The sequence below is a fragment of the Anolis carolinensis genome, chromosome 1, assembly GCF_035594765.1.
Source record: "Anolis carolinensis isolate JA03-04 chromosome 1, rAnoCar3.1.pri, whole genome shotgun sequence".
In the NCBI taxonomy this organism is placed as follows: Eukaryota; Metazoa; Chordata; class Lepidosauria; order Squamata; family Dactyloidae; genus Anolis; species Anolis carolinensis.
The window spans coordinates 331,617,941-331,636,850 of record NC_085841.1 but is presented as its reverse complement, the minus strand read 5'-3'; the positions used below and the strand labels follow the sequence as shown (position 1 = coordinate 331,636,850).

Here is an 18,910-nt window from a genome sequence, read left to right as displayed (position 1 = left end):
TCCCTATAATTCTTTGGTATGGTTTTGTTTCTGTCCATCTTATTATAGTAATTGATGGTATGTACACCATCCCACTGCTAGTCTTCCAAGGGATCACAAAGTAGCAGAAAGCGGAGCTAAAGGTGTATGCTTTGTGCAAGTTGTTATTGTACCTTGTCAGTCCAAGCGAGGGCAAGATGATAACCATAAATACCAGGAAGAAATAGCACTTGTGCATTGTGATCTGATTTTTATTTGACCTAAAAGAAAAAAAAACCATATTTATCCAAGAGAGAGATTGGAGGGCAGGGAGAGAAAAAGAGAAGGAAAAGGAGGGAGGGAAAAACAAAACCAGGGGAAACTAGGCTGGAATTCTGCAATGAAATGTCAGGAATATACAAACAGCATCAACTACAACTCATTCCCAGATTTATTGACAAGCATATTGAAATACAACATGGAAACCAAATACATTTGCATGGATTGTTCAAAGGAGTAGCCATGACAGTCTATGAGATAATTCCAACCAAGTCTAAAATCCTGTTGGGGTATTACTCTGGGTTATGCTGAAAGGGATACATTTCAAATGATGGCGTTAGGAGGAATCAAATGCCCTCAATGCAAATGTTTTCCTACTGGTTGGCCAGTCTGGTGTTCAGACACAGAGATGGCCACTGGAATATTAAACACCGCCACTGTGTAACTATGCTCATATTTATAGTTCCCAGTCTTCATTGACTACAGCCCACCTGGGGTTCATAAGATTGCTGCAGGACACTTAATATGTTTTCCTATTGCTATTTTAAAAGAATATCAACCTTGAGGGCTAGATGAATGGCCCACATTCTCTCTAGGTACAGCTTTTACTTTATAACCATGATGAACCCCAGGTTCTCTAGACTAGGGCTTCTTTTCCACTCGTGACTCCTTTCCCCCCAAGAAATGTTTACATGACCCCAGGTATGCAAGTACAAATAAAATAGGTATAAAAACCAACCATTTACTGATAATAAATCAGCTTTTTGAAGGCTGATTTTCCTTTTCGTGGAGTGCAGCTGAAGAATCTTTTCCAGACTCCACTGTGAACACTGCATGTCATTGCTATTAAAGTTGTGAAAATGGCTGGCATTCAGAAACCCTTTGCTGTTGCCAAACCTTCTGTGACCCCAATATTGAGGTAAGGGGACCCCATTTGAGGATGGGAACCACAGTTTAAAAAGCAATGCTCTAGATCAGGGTTTCTTAAACCCTTTTCGCCCAAGACATTTTTATGTATATAGGCATAAAACCAAACATTTACTAATAATACATCAGCATTCACAAAGCTTCCTAAGTAAGCTGATTTTCCTTTTTATGAAGCACAGCTGAAGCATTTTCTGCACAGTCCACTCTAAACACTGCACAACAGATTCATGTAAATGTCTAAAACAGCCACAAAGCTGTTTTACTGTTGCCAGTTTTTTTTTATAACCCAACACTAAACTAAGGGTGTTAGGACCCACAGCTTAAGAAACCCTGCTCTAGATGTTCATCAGAATTTTTAAAATTCAGCTGCCATCGCTAGGATTTAGATATCTAGAGAAATGCATGAAGATATCTAGCTCTGAATAATGCAATGCCATTTTGAGGACTGCTGCCTAAGGTCACAGGGCTTACCTTGTCCAATGTGACTCAAGGTAAGCTGAATAGTACACTATGAAAGGAAGGAGCACAGAAAAGCCCCAGAGCAGTAGAGTGGGGAGAAACTGGGTGACAACTGGGTTCTAAAAGAGAGAGAGAGAGAGACCAGGAGTAAGTTCAGTGTTTCCCCCCTGAAAATGTTATTTTCTCTTTAATCTTTAAATGGATTAAAAGCATGCACTTTTTGGTGGCTGGAAGAACATGCCCAAGGATCCACTTCTCCATCTCTTGCTGATACTATAATTGGGAATAACCATAGTTTTGTAGAAGCCACTTCAAGGAAAAAGGAATGAGAGGAACAGATCTGTGATGAGTGGTTTCTGCCAAATCTTCCTATTTCTATCTATTAGTCAGAGAACAACCTGCACCATGCTTCCTTCAGCACAGCAGCCTATTCAAGTACCAGGACATAATTTGAAATCATAATTGAAGATATTAAGTATCACATAGAGCATATAGAGCTCTTGTTTCTCCTGAGTCCAAAGTGGGTAAGGATCCATTCTGGAGATACTTATATTCTTAGTGTGCTTCCCTTTGCAGGAAGGGAGTTAAAGCATGGAATGAAGAAGCTCAGAGTGGCAGTGAATGGGATGCCACTTTCCCAAGGCTTTAGTGTCCTTGAAGTAAGATCCCATGAGATAATGGTGAGAATGGCACCTGGAGGCTCTCCACAGGCCGTGTAACGTTGAACAGGTCTATGGTGTTGACAATGATGGCAGGTGTGGTGAGGAAGAAGAGGAGGATGAAGAGGCAGATGTTGAGCAGGATAAACCGCACCCACCACGAAGCACCATGGACGGATAAATTCTCCCTGCAAGAAAGAAAGCAGGTGTATAATGAGGTGTGCAGAAAAGCCCACCGTGTCCTTCACCCAACCCAGGATAATACCCAGTGTTTAATTAAAGGACTGATTAAAGGATCATACAAGCATATCCAAGCCTTGCTATTGAAATATGATGCTCTCCCTTATGTCTGTCATGTGACAGGGCTCTCCTGGTATCAAGGGCTGAAGTTCATTAAACAAATACAAGGTGTACCCAGACCATATTTACTTATAAAGAAAACTAAAGCATTGAGTCTTTCAAAGGTCTGGCTAAAATAACAGAATTTCAGCCAAGGTCAAAAGTCCAATTAATTGCAGCCAAGGTCAAAAGTCCAATTAATTGCAGCCAAGGTCAAAAGTCCAATTAATGCAGACAAGCTGAATACTACAAGGACAGGTCAGGAGCAAGAATAAACAGTAGCTATGGTTGTAGTCCAATTGTCAGATTAGAGGAATTCATTTATTAGAGTTCATAAAACAGGCCCAAGGATACAAACTGAAATTCAAGTCCATAAATCAAGCCAGGAAGTCAGTCAAGAATTCAAAGTCATGGATTCAGGATACAACTGGGTCCAGAACAGGATTACAGGAATAAATTCAGAGTCCAGAATTCTAATCCAGAGGGTGCAGAGACGAGAACCGGAACAAGAGTACCAAGGTACTGCTACCAAAGAGCTATAGTCTTCCAGACTCCTTTTTACCAAGAGAGGTCAGCTGCTGCTCATTTCAGCAAGTCTTCACAGATAATCCCAGAAGCCAGTGTTACTTTCTTTGAGGAGGAGGTCAGATGAACCCTTTCCAAGCTTGCTGCAACCCTAAGAAGAGTTCTCCACTGCTGGAGACCTGTCCACAGCAACCGTTGAGCCGAGCCTGACAAACTGTGGGCCATGATAAAAGTCCCACAACCATTTGAAATAATGCACATATTGACTGAGAAAAGGCTTTTTTCATAACAGTGTCTCAGTTGAGGAAAATCCTCTGATTGTGCAATGATCATGTACCAGAACTGGGCAACTTATAGGGATTCATTTTTTCATATTCAGCACCCCACTCCATCTCAAAAATTTATGGGGCCAAAATTGGCCAATTGCATTCTCAGAAACCTTTCTTATTAATCGACCTGATGTGGCAGAAACTAACATCTTATTTGCACTCATTGACTACAACTATTCTCCCCACCCCCCACTGGAAACTTGCTCTGGACCAGCAGCCAAAAGCTCAAGGATGGTGCCTGTTCCATGGACCACCAGATTGAGTAGCACTAGGGACACCCTGGTCGTTTCAGGCCAAAAAAGAGTGAACTGTGCCTATTTCAGGTCCAGGGTAGTATTTTTTTCACAACCAGAAGGAACTTCCCTTTTCCCTCAAATACTACCCTGGAAGTAGACCTGGAAATTTCTGTGGTGTGCAACAAACCTATAAAAGCAAAAGCAAAAACCTAGATGGGTGAAGGGGCTCAAAATTAGCTTTGAGTGTCACATGTAGTCCATGTACCACACTTCCTCGTCTTTTCCATACCAATTTGATTCAATTTCAGCAGCAAGTACGTAAACACCACATCATTTGTCTTGACAATTCAATATATCATGTATTCAATACTATTAAATACAAATGAAATGCAAAGAAGAAAAAACACTATTCTAACAATGCATTATTAGGGCCGGGCTGTGGCGCAGGCTGGGGAGCAGCCAGCTGCCAGCTGCAACAAATCACTCAGACCAAGAGGTCATGAGTTCGAGGCCAATTCGGAGCCTGCGTTTGTCTCTGTCTCTGTTCTATGTTAAGGCATTGAATGTTTGCCTTATATGTGTGCAATGTGATCCGCCCTGAGTCCCCTTCGGGGTGAGAAGGGCAGAATATAAATACTGTAAATAAATAAACAAATAAATAAATAAATAAAGATACAGAATGGGGGATGCCTGGCTCAATAGCAGTACATTTGAAAAAGATCTCCGAGTCCTCGTGGACAACCAGTGAGTCAACAATGTGATGTAGCGGCTAAAAAAGCCAATGGGATTTTGGCCTGCATAAATAGGAGTCTATTGTCTAGATCCAGAGAAGTCATGCTATTCCTCTATTCCGCCTTGGTCAGACCACACCTGGAATACTGTGTCCAGTTCTGGGCACCGCAATTAAAGGGAGATGTTGACAAGCTGGAATGTGTCCAGAGAAGGGCGACTCAAATGATCAAGGGTCTGGAGAACAAGCCTAATGAGGAGCAGCTTAAAGAGCTGGGCATGTTTAGCCTGCAGAAGAGAAAGCTGAGAGGAGACATGATAGCCATGTACAAATATGTGAGGGGAAGTCATAGGGAGGAGGGAGCAAGCTTGTTTTCTGCTGCCCTGGAGACTAGGACACAGAACAATGGCTTAAACTATGGGAAAGGAGATTCTACCTGAACATTAGGAACAACTTCCTCACTGTGAGAGCTGTTCAGCAGTGGAACTCTCTGCCCCTTTGTGTGGTGGAGGCTCCTTCTTTGGAGGCTTTTAAGCAGAGGCAGGATGGCCATTTGTCAGGGGTGCTTTGAATGTGATTTTCCTGCTTCTTGGCAGGGGGTTGGACTGGATGGCCCATGAGGTCTCTTCCAACTCTGTGATTCTATGATTCATGTAACTCAATGTGACAATGGTTTTATAAATTCTGATGACTGCACATTTATTCTAACTGTTATTTTATTTTACTACATTTTATATTCTGATTGTATTTATCTCAATGTACAATGTTCTAGAAGTTTTTAACAGAAAATTTTAACTGGCACAGAAAATTTCATTTCATTTCAGAATTAATAAAATTAATGCTGAATGAGTTCCTAAAATGAAAGCGCAGTATAAGAATCTGGAGTTGTTAAGCAGGACTTGCAGCTCAGAGACAGGGGGATTTCATAAAGCATCAGAATTATCATACACTCTGCAGTCTCACTAGCCATCTAAAACTGGTACCCCAGATACCTTTAATTTCTTTCACCAGTTGTCACTGCATAAAATTGTGTCCTTGTTAGGGCAAAATCATATTGTGAAATATCCCAATGTGGAAAATCGGAACTGAATTTTTGACAAGCTAGCATAATCATGAGAATTTACCAGATGATGTCATTGGGTGATGGAGCATAGCTAACTCCCCAGCTGTGGGACTTCACTACAGTGGTAACAGATGATTGCTGTGGATTTCTGTAGCAGTAGGGCTGGTTGTAATCCTTCAAAATCCTGGGAGAGAGAAAAGGAAGCTGCAGTTGGCTCTAGATGGGTTAGTTTTCATGCCATGTTATAAACTTTTAAAGAAAGGGTTGTCTCCGCAGTAATCTGCCTGCACTCAGAACATGCATGAGGCATCTTAAATGATAACGTAGATTATTCTGATACCATTTTTTTAAAGCAGCAAAGCACGCCTGCCATCCTGGTCATAGACAGTCCCAATAAGGGAATTCTACCCCCAAATACAACACAAAGTTAGTCCTAAGCACAAAAAATTAGACCTTCAGTGTGAACCAAACACACTTGCTCAAGCTTTCCCAAGAAGAAATGTATTTGGCTTTGCATCTAATATCTCAGAGAAAAGGACCTGCTCCTTCCCTCTTTCCCCAACTAAGAGATACATTTTATCAACCTTTACAGGCCTATCTAAACATGGAATCAGATTTAAAACAAAATGAAAACATATAAAGCATTCTTCCTTGTCTCCTTCCAAATATACTGGATTACAAATTTCATCATTTTCAACCAGCATCGCCAAATGACTTGCTTGGTGAGGATGATAGGTATTCAGCACATTAGTTTGGTAAAGAGCTGTCATAAAGTGCTTCCAATTATAAATTGGGGAAGAGCTGGGGAGGGTACAATGTTCTTGGGATCACAAGATGTGGCACCAACTTTATTGCTTTACATCCACATACCACTGGCTTTGGACTTGTTCACAATGGCATGCTAGGCTAAAATGGCTCTCTCTCTCTGTGTTGACACCATTTTCTCAATACAATCTTATAGGAATGATTAGCAGTAGAGGACACTCACGTGGCTGTCATCCTTTCATCCTGGAATGTGACAAATGCCATATCAAGGCGCTTGAGCGCAATCCGGCTACGTTCAGCATTAAACTCATCTGTCAGTTTCTCTTCCAGCTCTCCATAATATTGTTCAGCATCCACCTAGCAGAAAGCATAGGGGTGGGCGAACCCAAGAAAGAAAAGAAATACACTTGTTTTATTCATTTATGTTGAAATGCCAGCAAGAGTAAACACTGGACAAAGTTAGTATCTGCACGTAGGCTCACAAGGACTGTACTGACTGGTTGCTTCTCTGAACTCCAAACATTTCACAGTTCTTTGGGAAACATTGTGAAGTGATACGTGCTGGCCTTGGCTCGGCATTTCCACCAAGAAAATAAACTGATTAAATTTCTTCTAACAAGATCAAGTAAAAGTTGAAAGCAAGACTATACAGCAATCCTGCTATCAAATAAACGTTCATCAATCTGTCAAATTCTAAGTCTGGAGTTGCCGATGGACTGAGTTAGCTGTCACAGGAAGGTGTGTGTGGAAGTGAGTTAGATCAACTGCGTCATTCCAGCCCTTTCAGGCAGACACCACAACAACAAAGGAACAGCAGTAACTATATCAAGGAGACTTAGGGAGGGTAACAGCTGCAAACTGCCAAAGTGCATTATCCAAACAAACCTCAAGATGGCATCTGCTGAAGCACATTTTCTGAAAGAGGGTAGAGAGTTGGGCAATACAGTGGGTTCGCTGTATCTTTACAGATGAATAGACATAGGTGGATAGACTCAATCAAAGAAGCCACAATCCTGGGTTTCTAGGACCAAGCAAGGGCTGCTGACAGGGTGTTTTAGAAATCTCTCATTACAGTAGAGTCTCACTTATCCAACACTCGCTTATCCAACGTTCTGGATTATCCAATGCATTTTTGTAGTCAATGTTTTCAATATATCATGATATTTTGGTGCTAAATTCGTAAATACAGTAATTGCTACATAGCATTACTACATATTGAACTACTTTTTCTGTCAAACCTGTTGTATAACATGATGTTTTTGGCGCTTAATTTGTAAAATCATAACCTAATTTGATGTTTAATAGGCTTTTCCTTAATCCCTCCTTATTATCCAACATATTCGCTTATCCAACGTTCTGCCGGCCTGTTTATGTTGGATAAGTGAGACTCTACTGTATAATAAAACTTTATAATAAGCTTTTATTTGTATACCGCTCTATCTCCCTGAAGGGACTCAGGGCAGTTTCCAACGAGTGCAAAACAACATACAATAACTTGATACAGTAAAAACACATTGTTAAAACAAGACAAAACAATTCAGTTAAAATAACAATAAATAAAATAAACAATCACAATCAGAACCTTTGCTCAAAGGGGAAGGAATCACTAGTCAGGGCAGATTGACATGGTCCATATTAGGGATAGAGGGCTGATGCACATATCTTAGGGCCAAGAGGTGGGCAGTGTACCAAAATGGGCTCTGATTTGGCTAATGAGGCCAATCTGACTCAAAGACCTGTTGAAATCACCAGGTTTTTAATTCCTTTCAAAAAGTGGACAACGTGGGGGCCAACCTGATCTCTTTAGAGAGGGCATTCCAGAGCCGGGGGCCACTACCCAGAAGGGCCCGCTCCCGCGTCCCCACCAATCGCGCTTGAGACGGTGGTGGGAGCAAAAGGAGGGCCTCCCTGGCCGATCTCAAGGCCCACATGGGTTAATAGGGGGAGATGTGATCACGGAGATAGGCAGGGCCCGAGCCATAAAGGGCTTTATAGGTCAATACCTGCATCTTGAATTGGGCCCTGCAGCTTATCGGCAGCCCATGGAGCTGCTTTAATGGGGGCGTTGTGTGTTCCCTATAGCCAGCTCCCGTTAGAAGCCTGGCTGCCGACCTTCATTCAAAGGGTCATCATAAGTTGAAGTTGACCTGATGGCAATTAACAACAATTGGTCTCTCTTCTATGCTCCGAGTATCAAGTTATTCCCTCCAAATGTTACGAAATGCGTTGTTGGGACAGAGTGGAACTTTACCCATGTTCCAGCCAGCTGAAGATATCTTGGTGCTTGAGGTAGAGCAACAAATGACACCCCCTCCATCAAAGTCAAGATATGTAGTTATCTAAATATGGTCAGGTTATTTTGGCATGATGAATTTTAAACTTGTATCTTATGTTTAATCTCTGTTTTGTGTATTTTGATATGTATTTTGAAGGAATATGTTTTAATATGTGTATTTTAAAGAATGTTTTTAGGTGAATGTGTGTTTTAGCAATGTTGTTACCCACCTTGAATCCTGAGGAGAGGTGAACAAGCAATATTTATTTATTTATTTATTTACAGCATTTATATTCCGCCCTTCTCACCCTGAAGGGGACTCACATTGCACACATAAAGGCAAACATTCAATGCCATAACATAGAACAGAGACAGAGACAAGATGCAGGCATGGGCTGGCCTCGAACTCATGACCTCTTGGTCAGAGTGATTTGTTGCAGCTGGCTTGCTTTCCAGCCTGCGCCACAGCCAAGCTGTGTTGTTATTATTATTATTATTATTATTATTATTATTATTATTATTATTATTATTATTATTAATAACAACAATAATTTCTCTTCATTGTAGACCATATAAATACAGTAACAGATTAGTATATGGGTGAGGAAGAGGGACTGTATTGTCTACTGTGTTTGTTCTGTCTCTGTATATTGTGTGCTGTCTTTGTAACTATATCACAATTTTTCCTTTATTAAACTAATAAAATGTATTCAATTATTAGAAAAAGATGGAGCCAATGTACATGTAAGATCCCTTCACAAGTCTTTTGGAAATTTGACTGAGGGCTTGGTAAGGCCCAAAGTGCTAATTCCTTCGTGTTTATTATATGCTTGAGAAATGATTCCTTCTTATTCTCACTTCCCCTTTCCTGAAAACAAAGAGACCATACTTAACTGGATAAAAATATATAATATAATGGGATGTCAATAATATTATCTTCTTGAACTATGGCTTAATCAAGTTTGGATCCAATTCATGGGGCTAAGGACATTAATGTAGTGATTAAATGTATGTACTGAAAGTTCAAATTTTAGTTGTGTTATGAACACAGTCAGGAAGGGTAACAGGACAGGATTAGGAAAGTTACTTTATCTGTCAACATTGGCTCCTTCTGTTTCTTGTCAGTGGGTGACAGCTCACTTCCTTGAAGGAGACTGCCTCTAGATCAGCTTGACAGCTAGCACATGAGCAAATCAGTGGAAAACAAGCAACCAAAAATGCCATACCCTAGCTCTGGAGCTTGGACATGTTAGTTTTTTGACTTAAAATTAACAGAAACCCGCATCCAGCATGTTTAGTTTGCCATGCTGGTCAGGTGATTCTGGGAGCTGAGTCAGAAACCAAACTGATATACAGTCAGGATATCTGTGCCCTGACTTTCACATATACCTCTTCAAAGCGACAAAAACGGCAACAGAAGACGCGGGAACAGGGGTGGATCCTAATCATGATTTTCCCCTCCTTTTGAGCCTTGGTGGTGAAGTAAAGCCTTCCCTTCATTGCTTTGCGCCTGCCAGAAACAGATTAGAGAGGAAAGTTAATGAGAACATCAATTTACATCCAGAGTACGATGTTCCCAACACATATTCAATAGCAATCATATGGCTTACGTATGGGAATTGAGTCTTATGTAGTATACAAAATGTATAGAACCTTACCGTTCATGTTTTTAGAAAAACAAGTTTCTAGCACATGTTAGTATGATGTACATGACTGTTACATCATCAGTGAACAGTACCACAAAGGAGTTCAGAATGTAAGGCCCTTCCAGATAGGCCCTATATCCCAGGATCTGATCCCAAGTTTTCTGTTTACCCAAATTATATGGCAGTGCAGACTCATATAATCCAGTTTAAAGCAGAAAACCTGGGATCAGATCCTGGGATATAAGGCCTGTCCGGAAGAGCCCAAAGTCAACTGAACTTGAGACTCCATTATTCATGTATCTCCCCTCACATTTAAGAGTCTTTCCCAACAGAATAGTGATTCCCATATAGCCGTCCTGGTGTTCTGGACTTCAACTTTCAAAAGCCTCAACTACCTTGGCCAATGATCAGGGATTCTGGGGGCGGAAGTAAAAAAAACCTGGAAGTCCAGAGTTTGGGAAACACTGGTTTAGAAAATCTCATCTCTCATAAGATCTTAGAAGATGTTATCATTTTGCTAAAAAGTAATGTCAGATAGTTTGGCCAGGGAAACCCACTGGGTGACCTTGAGTAAGTCCCACTCTCTCAACATCATAGGTTCACCATAAGTTGTAATTATTTGAAGGTGCACAATAACAATTGTGTGTGTGTGTGTGTGCGCATCAAGCTACTACTAAAATATAGATTCCAAAATTCTTCTGTTAATGAAAGGAGCCCCATTTATGGATGTTAAGAACCAGTCCCACATAGTACAATACAGAATTTGAGAGGGTTTTTTATTGAACACAGAAATTAAAACATATGAACTGGAAAAAAAAAACTCCACAGATTTCTTTCTTTCTAGTTCCAGCACTATATAACACTGGATTGCTGTGAGTTTCTCAGGCTGTATTGTCATGTTACAGTAGCATTCTCTCCTGACGTTTCGCCTGCACCTGTGGCAAGCATCTGGAAGCTATTTGCATTTCACTATATGACACTATTTGCATTTCAATGAAAGAATAAAGAATCACGTGAAGAAGAGTCAACATACTTTTTTTTTGGTGTCAGCAAAGGTCAGGCAACAAACTTCTCACTGTCATATTTATTACATTAATAAACATAATAAATGCATAATGGCCAGATGCTGATATCCTTGTCCAGCTTTCCATACCTGGTCCAGCTATGCTGGTTGTGGTTTTATACACACTATAAAGGTACTAGATTGGAGAAAGCTGTTAATGGTACTTTTCATTACTTGGGATGAACATTTTGTGCAGAGACTATAATACCACTCTAGTATGTAGGAAACTCAGGATAATTGCACAAAATATTCCAAAGAACTCAGGACAAATCAGCTCTTAGACAAATAAAACAGAACACCAACCTCTTTGAATCCAGCTTCATCAGTTTGTGAACATCGAAGCAAAACTGGACAGAAGTTACAGTGCAACTTGGATAAGCCTCACTGTGAGGAAAGACAGCGAAATAATAAAAAGAATATACTTATGAGCAAGAATCATAGAATCATAGAATAGTAGAGTTGGAAGAGACCACATGGGCCATCTAGTCCAACCCCCTGCTAAGAAGCAGGAAATCGCATTCAAAGCACCCCCGACAGATGGCCATCCAGCCTCTGCTTAAAAGCCTCCAAGGAAGGAGCCTCCACCACGGCCCCGGGGAGAGAGTTCCACTGTCGAACAGCTCTCACAGTGAGGAAGTTCTTCCTGATGTTCAGGTGGAACCTCCTTTCCTGTAGTTTGAAGCCATTGTTCCGTGTCCTAGTCTGCAGGGCAGCAGAAAACAAGCTTGCTCCCTCTTCCCTATGACTTCCCTTCACATATTTGTACATGGCTATCATGTCTCCTCTCAGCCTTCTCTTCTGCAGGCTAAACATGCCCAGCTCTTTAAGCCGCTCCTCATAGGGCTTGTTCTCCAGACCCTTAATCATTTTAGTCGCCCTCCTCTGGACGCTTTCCAGCTTGTCAACATCTCCCTTCAACTGTGGTGCCCAAAATTGGACACAGTATTCCAGGTGTGGTCTGACCAAGGCAGAATAGAGGGGGAGCATAACTTCCCTGGATCTAGACGCTATTCCCCTATTGATGCAGGCCAGAATCCCATTGGCTTTTTTAGCTGCCGCATCACATTGTTGGCTCATGTTTAACTTGTTGTCCACGAGGACTCCAAGGTCTTTTTCGCACACACACAAGAAGGAACAGATATCCTACCTAGCACCCTAAAGTAATGGGATGGTACCATAAAAGACAGAACAACAACAATAATAATTGCTAGATTTTGTAATAATAACCAAAGAGTCACCTCCAAGGTCATCTGGCCGGTGTGACTGCATGGAAGGCTGTTACCTTGCCGCTAGAGTGGTACCTATATTCACATTTGCATGTTTTCGAACTGCTAGGTTGGCAGAAGCTGGGGCTAACAGTGGGAGCTCACCCCGCTCCCTGGATTTGAACCACCAACCACCAACCTTTCGGTCAGCACATTCAGCAGTTCAGCGTTTTAACTCGCTGCACCATCGGGGGCTCCATAATATCCTTATACGGGGAACTCAAAGCTCACAAAAGGATGCATGTTGTTTTAGAGTTCTTCATCAGGCTACACAGTAGGCAAAGCAAAAAGGGAAGCATGGAAAAAGGAAGCTAATGCTGATGTTACAATGGGAAATCGAATGGAGGAGTAGGTTACAAGTACTATGGTACCTAGGATTGGATTGACAAGCAGACAATGGCTGATCCTCCATTTTTGAAATTAGAAGTTCCAGTTATTTCTATGTTATGTTTCCATCCTTAGGAGAAAAATATTCTTGGTAGATAGAAAACAGAATAGAGAATAGCCAGACCACTTTTATATTAACAGAGATTAACTTTAAGGGATGTATGACTGCCAGTGAATACCAGGTGCTATAGGCTATATCCCAAGGAAAGCAATGGCAAGCTGCCTCTTGAATATTTGTTGCCTGAGAAAACGCTATAAAATTAATGGGGTCACCACAGGTCGAGAGAGGACTTTGAAGATGTTACTTTTTAGGTAAAAAAATTAAATGGAAGTCAAAGTGGTTAGTATTATCTAATAGATTGGAGAGATGAATGCTCAACAAAAAAGTCAGGCTTTAGGTAGTATAATATCTATTTCCTCCTGCATAAAATGCTCACTGAACTTTTTGTACACGTTTCTTAAAGCCTGAAACTGGCACCTTCCAGTGACTATAATTAGTTAGCCTTGTAAAATGAAATCAAAATGGAGGGATATATTAAAAGGTAAAGAAGCCACTGTTTTACTTACTGGAAGTGTTTGATGACAAGGGAAGGATCAGTGATTTCTTTGGGAATCTTGGTAACCATCAGTGTTCGGGCCACCTGAAATGGAAGGAAGAGAGAGACTCTAAAACTGAGTAGCAATTAACTTTTTCACATAATCAAGATGTATAGAATTCTATAAACAGTTCTGAAATATTGGCTATGTTTAGACTTATGAAGAGAAGACTGACGTTGGCAAGGCAAAAGTTTTTCAGCACTCTTCAGGGAAGCAGAAAGGAGAAGGAGGCAAAAAGCGGTGTTCTACTGCCCCATAAAGCTGTTAGGTTGTAGGAGAGAAAATTTAGCATGAAAGCTAAATGGAAAGATCAGTTGCACATTGAAAGTTATTATTTGACTATTCAGTGGGCTGTTGCTCATTGAGTGTCTTCAATCATCAGCAAAACAGTCCTTTGTTGAGAATGCTATTATGTTGGATTTCCTGGATGAAGTAGGAGGTTGGATTAGATGGCCTACAAGTCTGCTTCCAACTCCATGATTCTAGGATTGAAATTTGCCAGCTAAAGCTGTTAGTATATGACTTGGTTGATATGTCAACTGCTTCTTCTTCCAAAGAAAAAGTTGACATTCTAACCACAGGATTAAAGCAGTTCAAATATTCAACAGCATTGGATACCAGGGCAAGGGGGCAAAAGAGATGGCATCTCACTTACAGATATTTTTTGGAGGAAAGAACAGGAAACTTCAAGAAGTGGGTTGCTGCATTTCTTACCTTCTCATGCTCTTTGTAATCAAGCTGGATGGAGTGATGAGCCATGCAGAGGACAGTGATGATGAAATACAGGAGAGCAAAGATACTGTGCAGCCACAGGAGACGATCCCTGAAAGACAGAAAAAAGGAAAGGCATTTATCTAACAGGAAAAAAATTGAGTATCTAGGCTATAAACAATGGAACAAAATGACATCTATTTTCTAAGATATTTGGTCTGATCCTCATTTTAGTCTGCAGATTCATATGTCCATCAGCAAACCAGGCAACAGCACATATCCCTCATATCATGACATTAGTGCCATGGATGGGGAGGCTAGGCCAGAAAGATCCAAACTTAATCTATGGTCACATTATTTTGCCTGGGAGTGTGGTGGAGTTTCCTTCTCTGGGAGTTTTTAAGCAATTTGTCAGGGATGCTTTGTGTGTTCCTGGATAGCCTTTGAGGCCTCTTCCACCATTGGATTCAATTCTATTCCATTGCCATATTATGAAACAAAACAAGCAAAATAGGAACCCAAATAAAACCTTAAATCTGACATTTGCACCAGACATTGATGGTTCCCAGGATCTTTATTATTCTACACTGTGATATAATGACATAAGACCTGTGATACATTCATGCAGTGTAGACATATGTGTGATATATATGAGTATATAGAGAATATATATGATATATTCATATAATATATATGACATGTGTGTGATATATATGAGTATATATATATATGAGCATAAAGACCAGCAACTTAACAAATGGGAGAAAAAAAATGAAAATTCTTGCCATCGTATTACAGAAATTTCCACGAAAAATCATGCCTCCATTGAAGAAATCATCCACTGATTTAATATTCTTCCCCGACATGCCTTCACTGTTTATTTGAGAAGGCAAAAGTCCATTAATTGTGTATGGCTTGCTTCTGAAGAGCACTCACACCAGATACACACCACAAATGTGCACAGAGGAAAATGTACACTTCTACACATATACAGGATTCACCATGCCCAGCAAAAAGTTATCTGTAGTTCTGATTCCAGGCAGGCAGATAAAGGATTATAAGTGTAAATACAGCACGTATATGCAACAGCAATTACTACAAAAATTAAATAATAGAGTTTGGAGGAATTAGAATCACTTACTCTTTGGGTACATTTACAATTGTGGTTCGACCAAAATTAGAAGGCTCATGTCCTGAAGGGAAGAAAGAAAGGGGAGATGTCACTATTATCTGACCTCAGCTTTAAAAAAAGAGGGATTTTTGTTTTTAAAAAATATCCTGTGTTTTCCTAGTGGCTTTGCACTCATGATATCTCAATTGTTATGCATAGTTAAATAGCAGCCTTCAAGACTTTTTTTGTAGTCCTTGGTACCACAACTTTCCCAGACTGATATAATTTGGGGAAAAAAGAGTGAACTGTCTTTTCTGGAAGTTTCTAGGAGCTTCAAGCCACTGTTTAAATAGGCCACATGTGCTCCCATGTGCTGTTTCAGTATTTTAATCGCCTTTTGAAAACCACAGTGGAATTCTGCTTCCCCCCCCCCTCCCCTGTCCTCACTTTTGGGTGTTTTCAACAGTTCTAATGGCCCTCTGATAGTTTGAGGAGAAGAAAATCTGCCCCCTAGGGATCTCAATCAAAAGATTTTTAGTAATTAGTTCAACTTCTTTTCTAGTGTCTAGTTAAAATACACAAAGGAAGAAATGACTGGCTGTATTTTTGGTTTTTTTTTTAACTTGAAAATATATTAGCTGTCAAGAGTCTAGAAAAGCAGCAGCTGAAGCAGGGCCTCAGGGGATAAATTGGGAGAATTATGACTGGGGAGAAGGAACAGCCTCTGACACTCCAAAATTCAGTTTAGTTCATAAGAAGATGGGAAACTTTTACTTCCCAGTCCTCCTTGGCTCTCTTGACACTTCTTGGTCTCTCTCTATTGCAATGGTTCCCAATCTGTGGCCTGTGGACCAACAATGCTCCCCATGAACTAAAATATGATCCGTGGCCTCACCATTACTACACCATTGCAACAAGAGAAACTTCTGCGAAACCGCCCTTCTAGTGCCGATATCAAGAGGGGAGAGGCTGATTACCCACAAAAGATAGGTAAGCCTCCTGACTGCTGCTTCTCCTCCTCCTCCCTCCCCCTGAGTGGAGTCTTTCCATGTGGAAGTCTAGAAGCCTTGGTGTCTTTGTTTTTAGGCCTGTTCCTGGGGTTATTTGGGGTGCTAATTCAGAAAATTGCATTGGATAGACAACATCACCTCTAGTTTATTAAATATGGTTTTTTGTGGGCAAGAAGATGGCGACTACTGGATGGCATGTGTTCTGTATCAGAAACTAGAGCTGATGTGGTCTACCCAATGCAATTTTCTGAATCAGCACCCCAAACCGAATCTAAAGTTGACCAAAAACTGATTCTTAACCCTTTTGGTACTACTGTTGGAGAGTGGTTCCTGGTCAAAAAAAGATTGGGAACCACTGCTCTATTGGCTTCTTAATTCTATTTATTCCAGTATAGGCAGTTTCTGAGTTACAGACATCTGGTTTATATCTGACTCATAGTTAACAATGGGGGGGGGGGGGGTTACACAACAGGAAATGAGAGAAATGTACCTCTAGAAAGGGAAATTAACTCCTGGAAAATTTCTCATGGGGAAAAGGTATCTTCACTGAGCTTTCTCACCAATCCTTGTTTCCACAACAAACCACATTTTTCAAAATCCAATTATCAGAGGGACAGAAAATGAGGTGAAATCCTCTGAACAGGGGCACAGACAGCAAAACAAACTCCACAGGGGTGTTAACCTCAGTGCTATCTAAAATGAATACACACACAGAGGTTGGTGATGCACTTTACAAAGTACCTGTTGTGACTTACGTACACATTCAACTTAAGAACAAACCCTACCTTGTCTGTAACTTGGAGACTGCCCAAGCATCTCTTAGAGGGGCAGTCCTTGGGAATCTCCCAACCCTTAAATCAGGGGTCCCCAAACTAAGGCCCGGGGGCCACATGCGGCCCATCGAAGCCATTTATCTGGCCCCCACAGCACAAAGGCAGAAGGGGGTTGGGCTAAATGACCCAAGGGTTCTTCTCTTCTATTATTATTTTTATTATTATTATTATTATTATTATTATTATTATTATTATTATTATTATTATTATTATTATTATTATTATTAACATTGAGGCTGGGAGGCCATCTGTCAGGGGTGCTTTGCTTGTGCTTTTGATGCACAAAGGCAGAGGAGGGTTGGACTAAATGGCCCAAGGGTCTCTTCCAAACCTCTTTGTTGTTGTTGTTGTTGTTGTTGTTGTTGTTGTTAACATTGAGGCGGGGAGGCCATCTGTCAGGAGTGCTTTGTTTGTGCTTTTGGTGCACAAAGGCAGAAGGGGGTTGGACTCAATGGCCCAAAGGGTCTCTTCCAACCCTCTTTATTATTATTATTGCTTGGTGGCCAACTATAGTCTGGCCCTCCAATGGTCTGAAGGATCGTGAACTGGCCCCCTGTTTAAAAAGTTTGGGGACCCCTGCCTTAAATGGACAGAGAGCACCAGCATGTGCCAAGAGCTACACCTGAGTCCAGCCTCTGTGCCTAGCTGCAGAGCTCCCCAGTAGATTGAGAATGCTAACATACCCAGGAGGTCACCAGAGAAGTTGACTGGGAGGATGACTGCTACAGAGAGCACACAGATTATCGTGAGCAACACCAGGACGTGACGTTGGAAGGAGAGGTAGGTGGTGGCATCAATTCCACACTTGCTTTGAATTTCTTCATCCCTGAGAAATAAGGTAAGGCAGGTCAGACTAGAATTACAAACCATTATCCTCTTTTCCTTGTCATGTTACTTGAGAAGAAAACAAGCACCAAAACAAAGGCAGATCACATTCCTTTATCACAGCAGTGGGTAACTGTATTTATTCTGTGCTTTATGCAGTTTTATATCCACTTCTAGTGGACTCATATAGGTAAAAGTATAAAATACATAAAATCAATTTGCCGTTTTTGCAGCTTCAATCATCCATGGACCTGAAAAAAAAATACTTTAAATTCTAAATTCTTGATTTTGCCATTTTATATAAAGGACATCAATGTATTACACTTTAATATACAACGGGACAAAAGACATCCATTGATTTTAGCATTCACTGAGCGTCCTGGAACCAAACCTCAGTGGACAACAATGGACTGTTGTATAGTAAAGGTAAAAGATTTCCCCTGACATTAAGTCTAGTCATGTCAGATTCTGGGGGTTGGTGCTCATTTCCATTTCTAAGCGGAAGAGTCTGCATTGTCCATAGACATCTTCAAGGTCATGTGCCCGGCATGACTGCATGGAGCGCCATTACCGTCCTACTGGAGCGGTATGTATTGATCTGCTCACATTTACATGTTTTCGAACTGCTAGGTTGGCAGGAGCTGGAGCTAACAGCGGCCGCTCACGCTGCTCCCGGGGTTTGAACCTGGGACCTTTCGGTCTCCAGCTCAGTGCTTTAACGCACTGGGCTCCCATATTTGGAAGGATGTTATATTATTGGGGAGCTAACAGCGGGAGCTCACCCTGCTCCCTGGATTTGAGCTGCCAATCTTTTGGTTAGCAAGTTCAGCAGTGGTTTAACCTGTTGTGCCACCGGGGGCTCCCCAGTTATATACTGTTGTATATAACAAAGAAAGAATCCCAACAGAAGTATCTGAG

The 18,910-nt window shown here is 41.0% G+C and overlaps 1 protein-coding gene across 8 annotated transcripts in view; it reads right to left on the bottom strand.

Annotated features, from left to right (window-relative positions):
• tmem63c (transmembrane protein 63C) overlaps nucleotides 1–18,910 on the bottom strand; it is a 101,404-nt gene that overhangs the window by 17,225 nt on the left and 65,269 nt on the right. For all 8 annotated transcript variants that reach the window (XM_008120355.3, XM_008120479.3, XM_008120406.3 and 5 more), the window contains 11 exons: nucleotides 17,851–17,993; nucleotides 15,355–15,406; nucleotides 14,217–14,325; nucleotides 13,473–13,546; nucleotides 11,557–11,637; nucleotides 9,934–10,054; nucleotides 6,493–6,626; nucleotides 5,566–5,688; nucleotides 2,317–2,470; nucleotides 1,636–1,742; nucleotides 153–239 (listed from right to left, as the gene is read on the bottom strand). In XM_008120355.3, coding sequence (XP_008118562.1) covers nucleotides 153–239; nucleotides 1,636–1,742; nucleotides 2,317–2,470; nucleotides 5,566–5,688; nucleotides 6,493–6,626; nucleotides 9,934–10,054; nucleotides 11,557–11,637; nucleotides 13,473–13,546; nucleotides 14,217–14,325; nucleotides 15,355–15,406; nucleotides 17,851–17,993 — 1,185 coding nt within the window. The remainder of the gene's footprint in view (nucleotides 1–152; nucleotides 240–1,635; nucleotides 1,743–2,316; nucleotides 2,471–5,565; nucleotides 5,689–6,492; nucleotides 6,627–9,933; nucleotides 10,055–11,556; nucleotides 11,638–13,472; nucleotides 13,547–14,216; nucleotides 14,326–15,354; nucleotides 15,407–17,850; nucleotides 17,994–18,910) is intronic.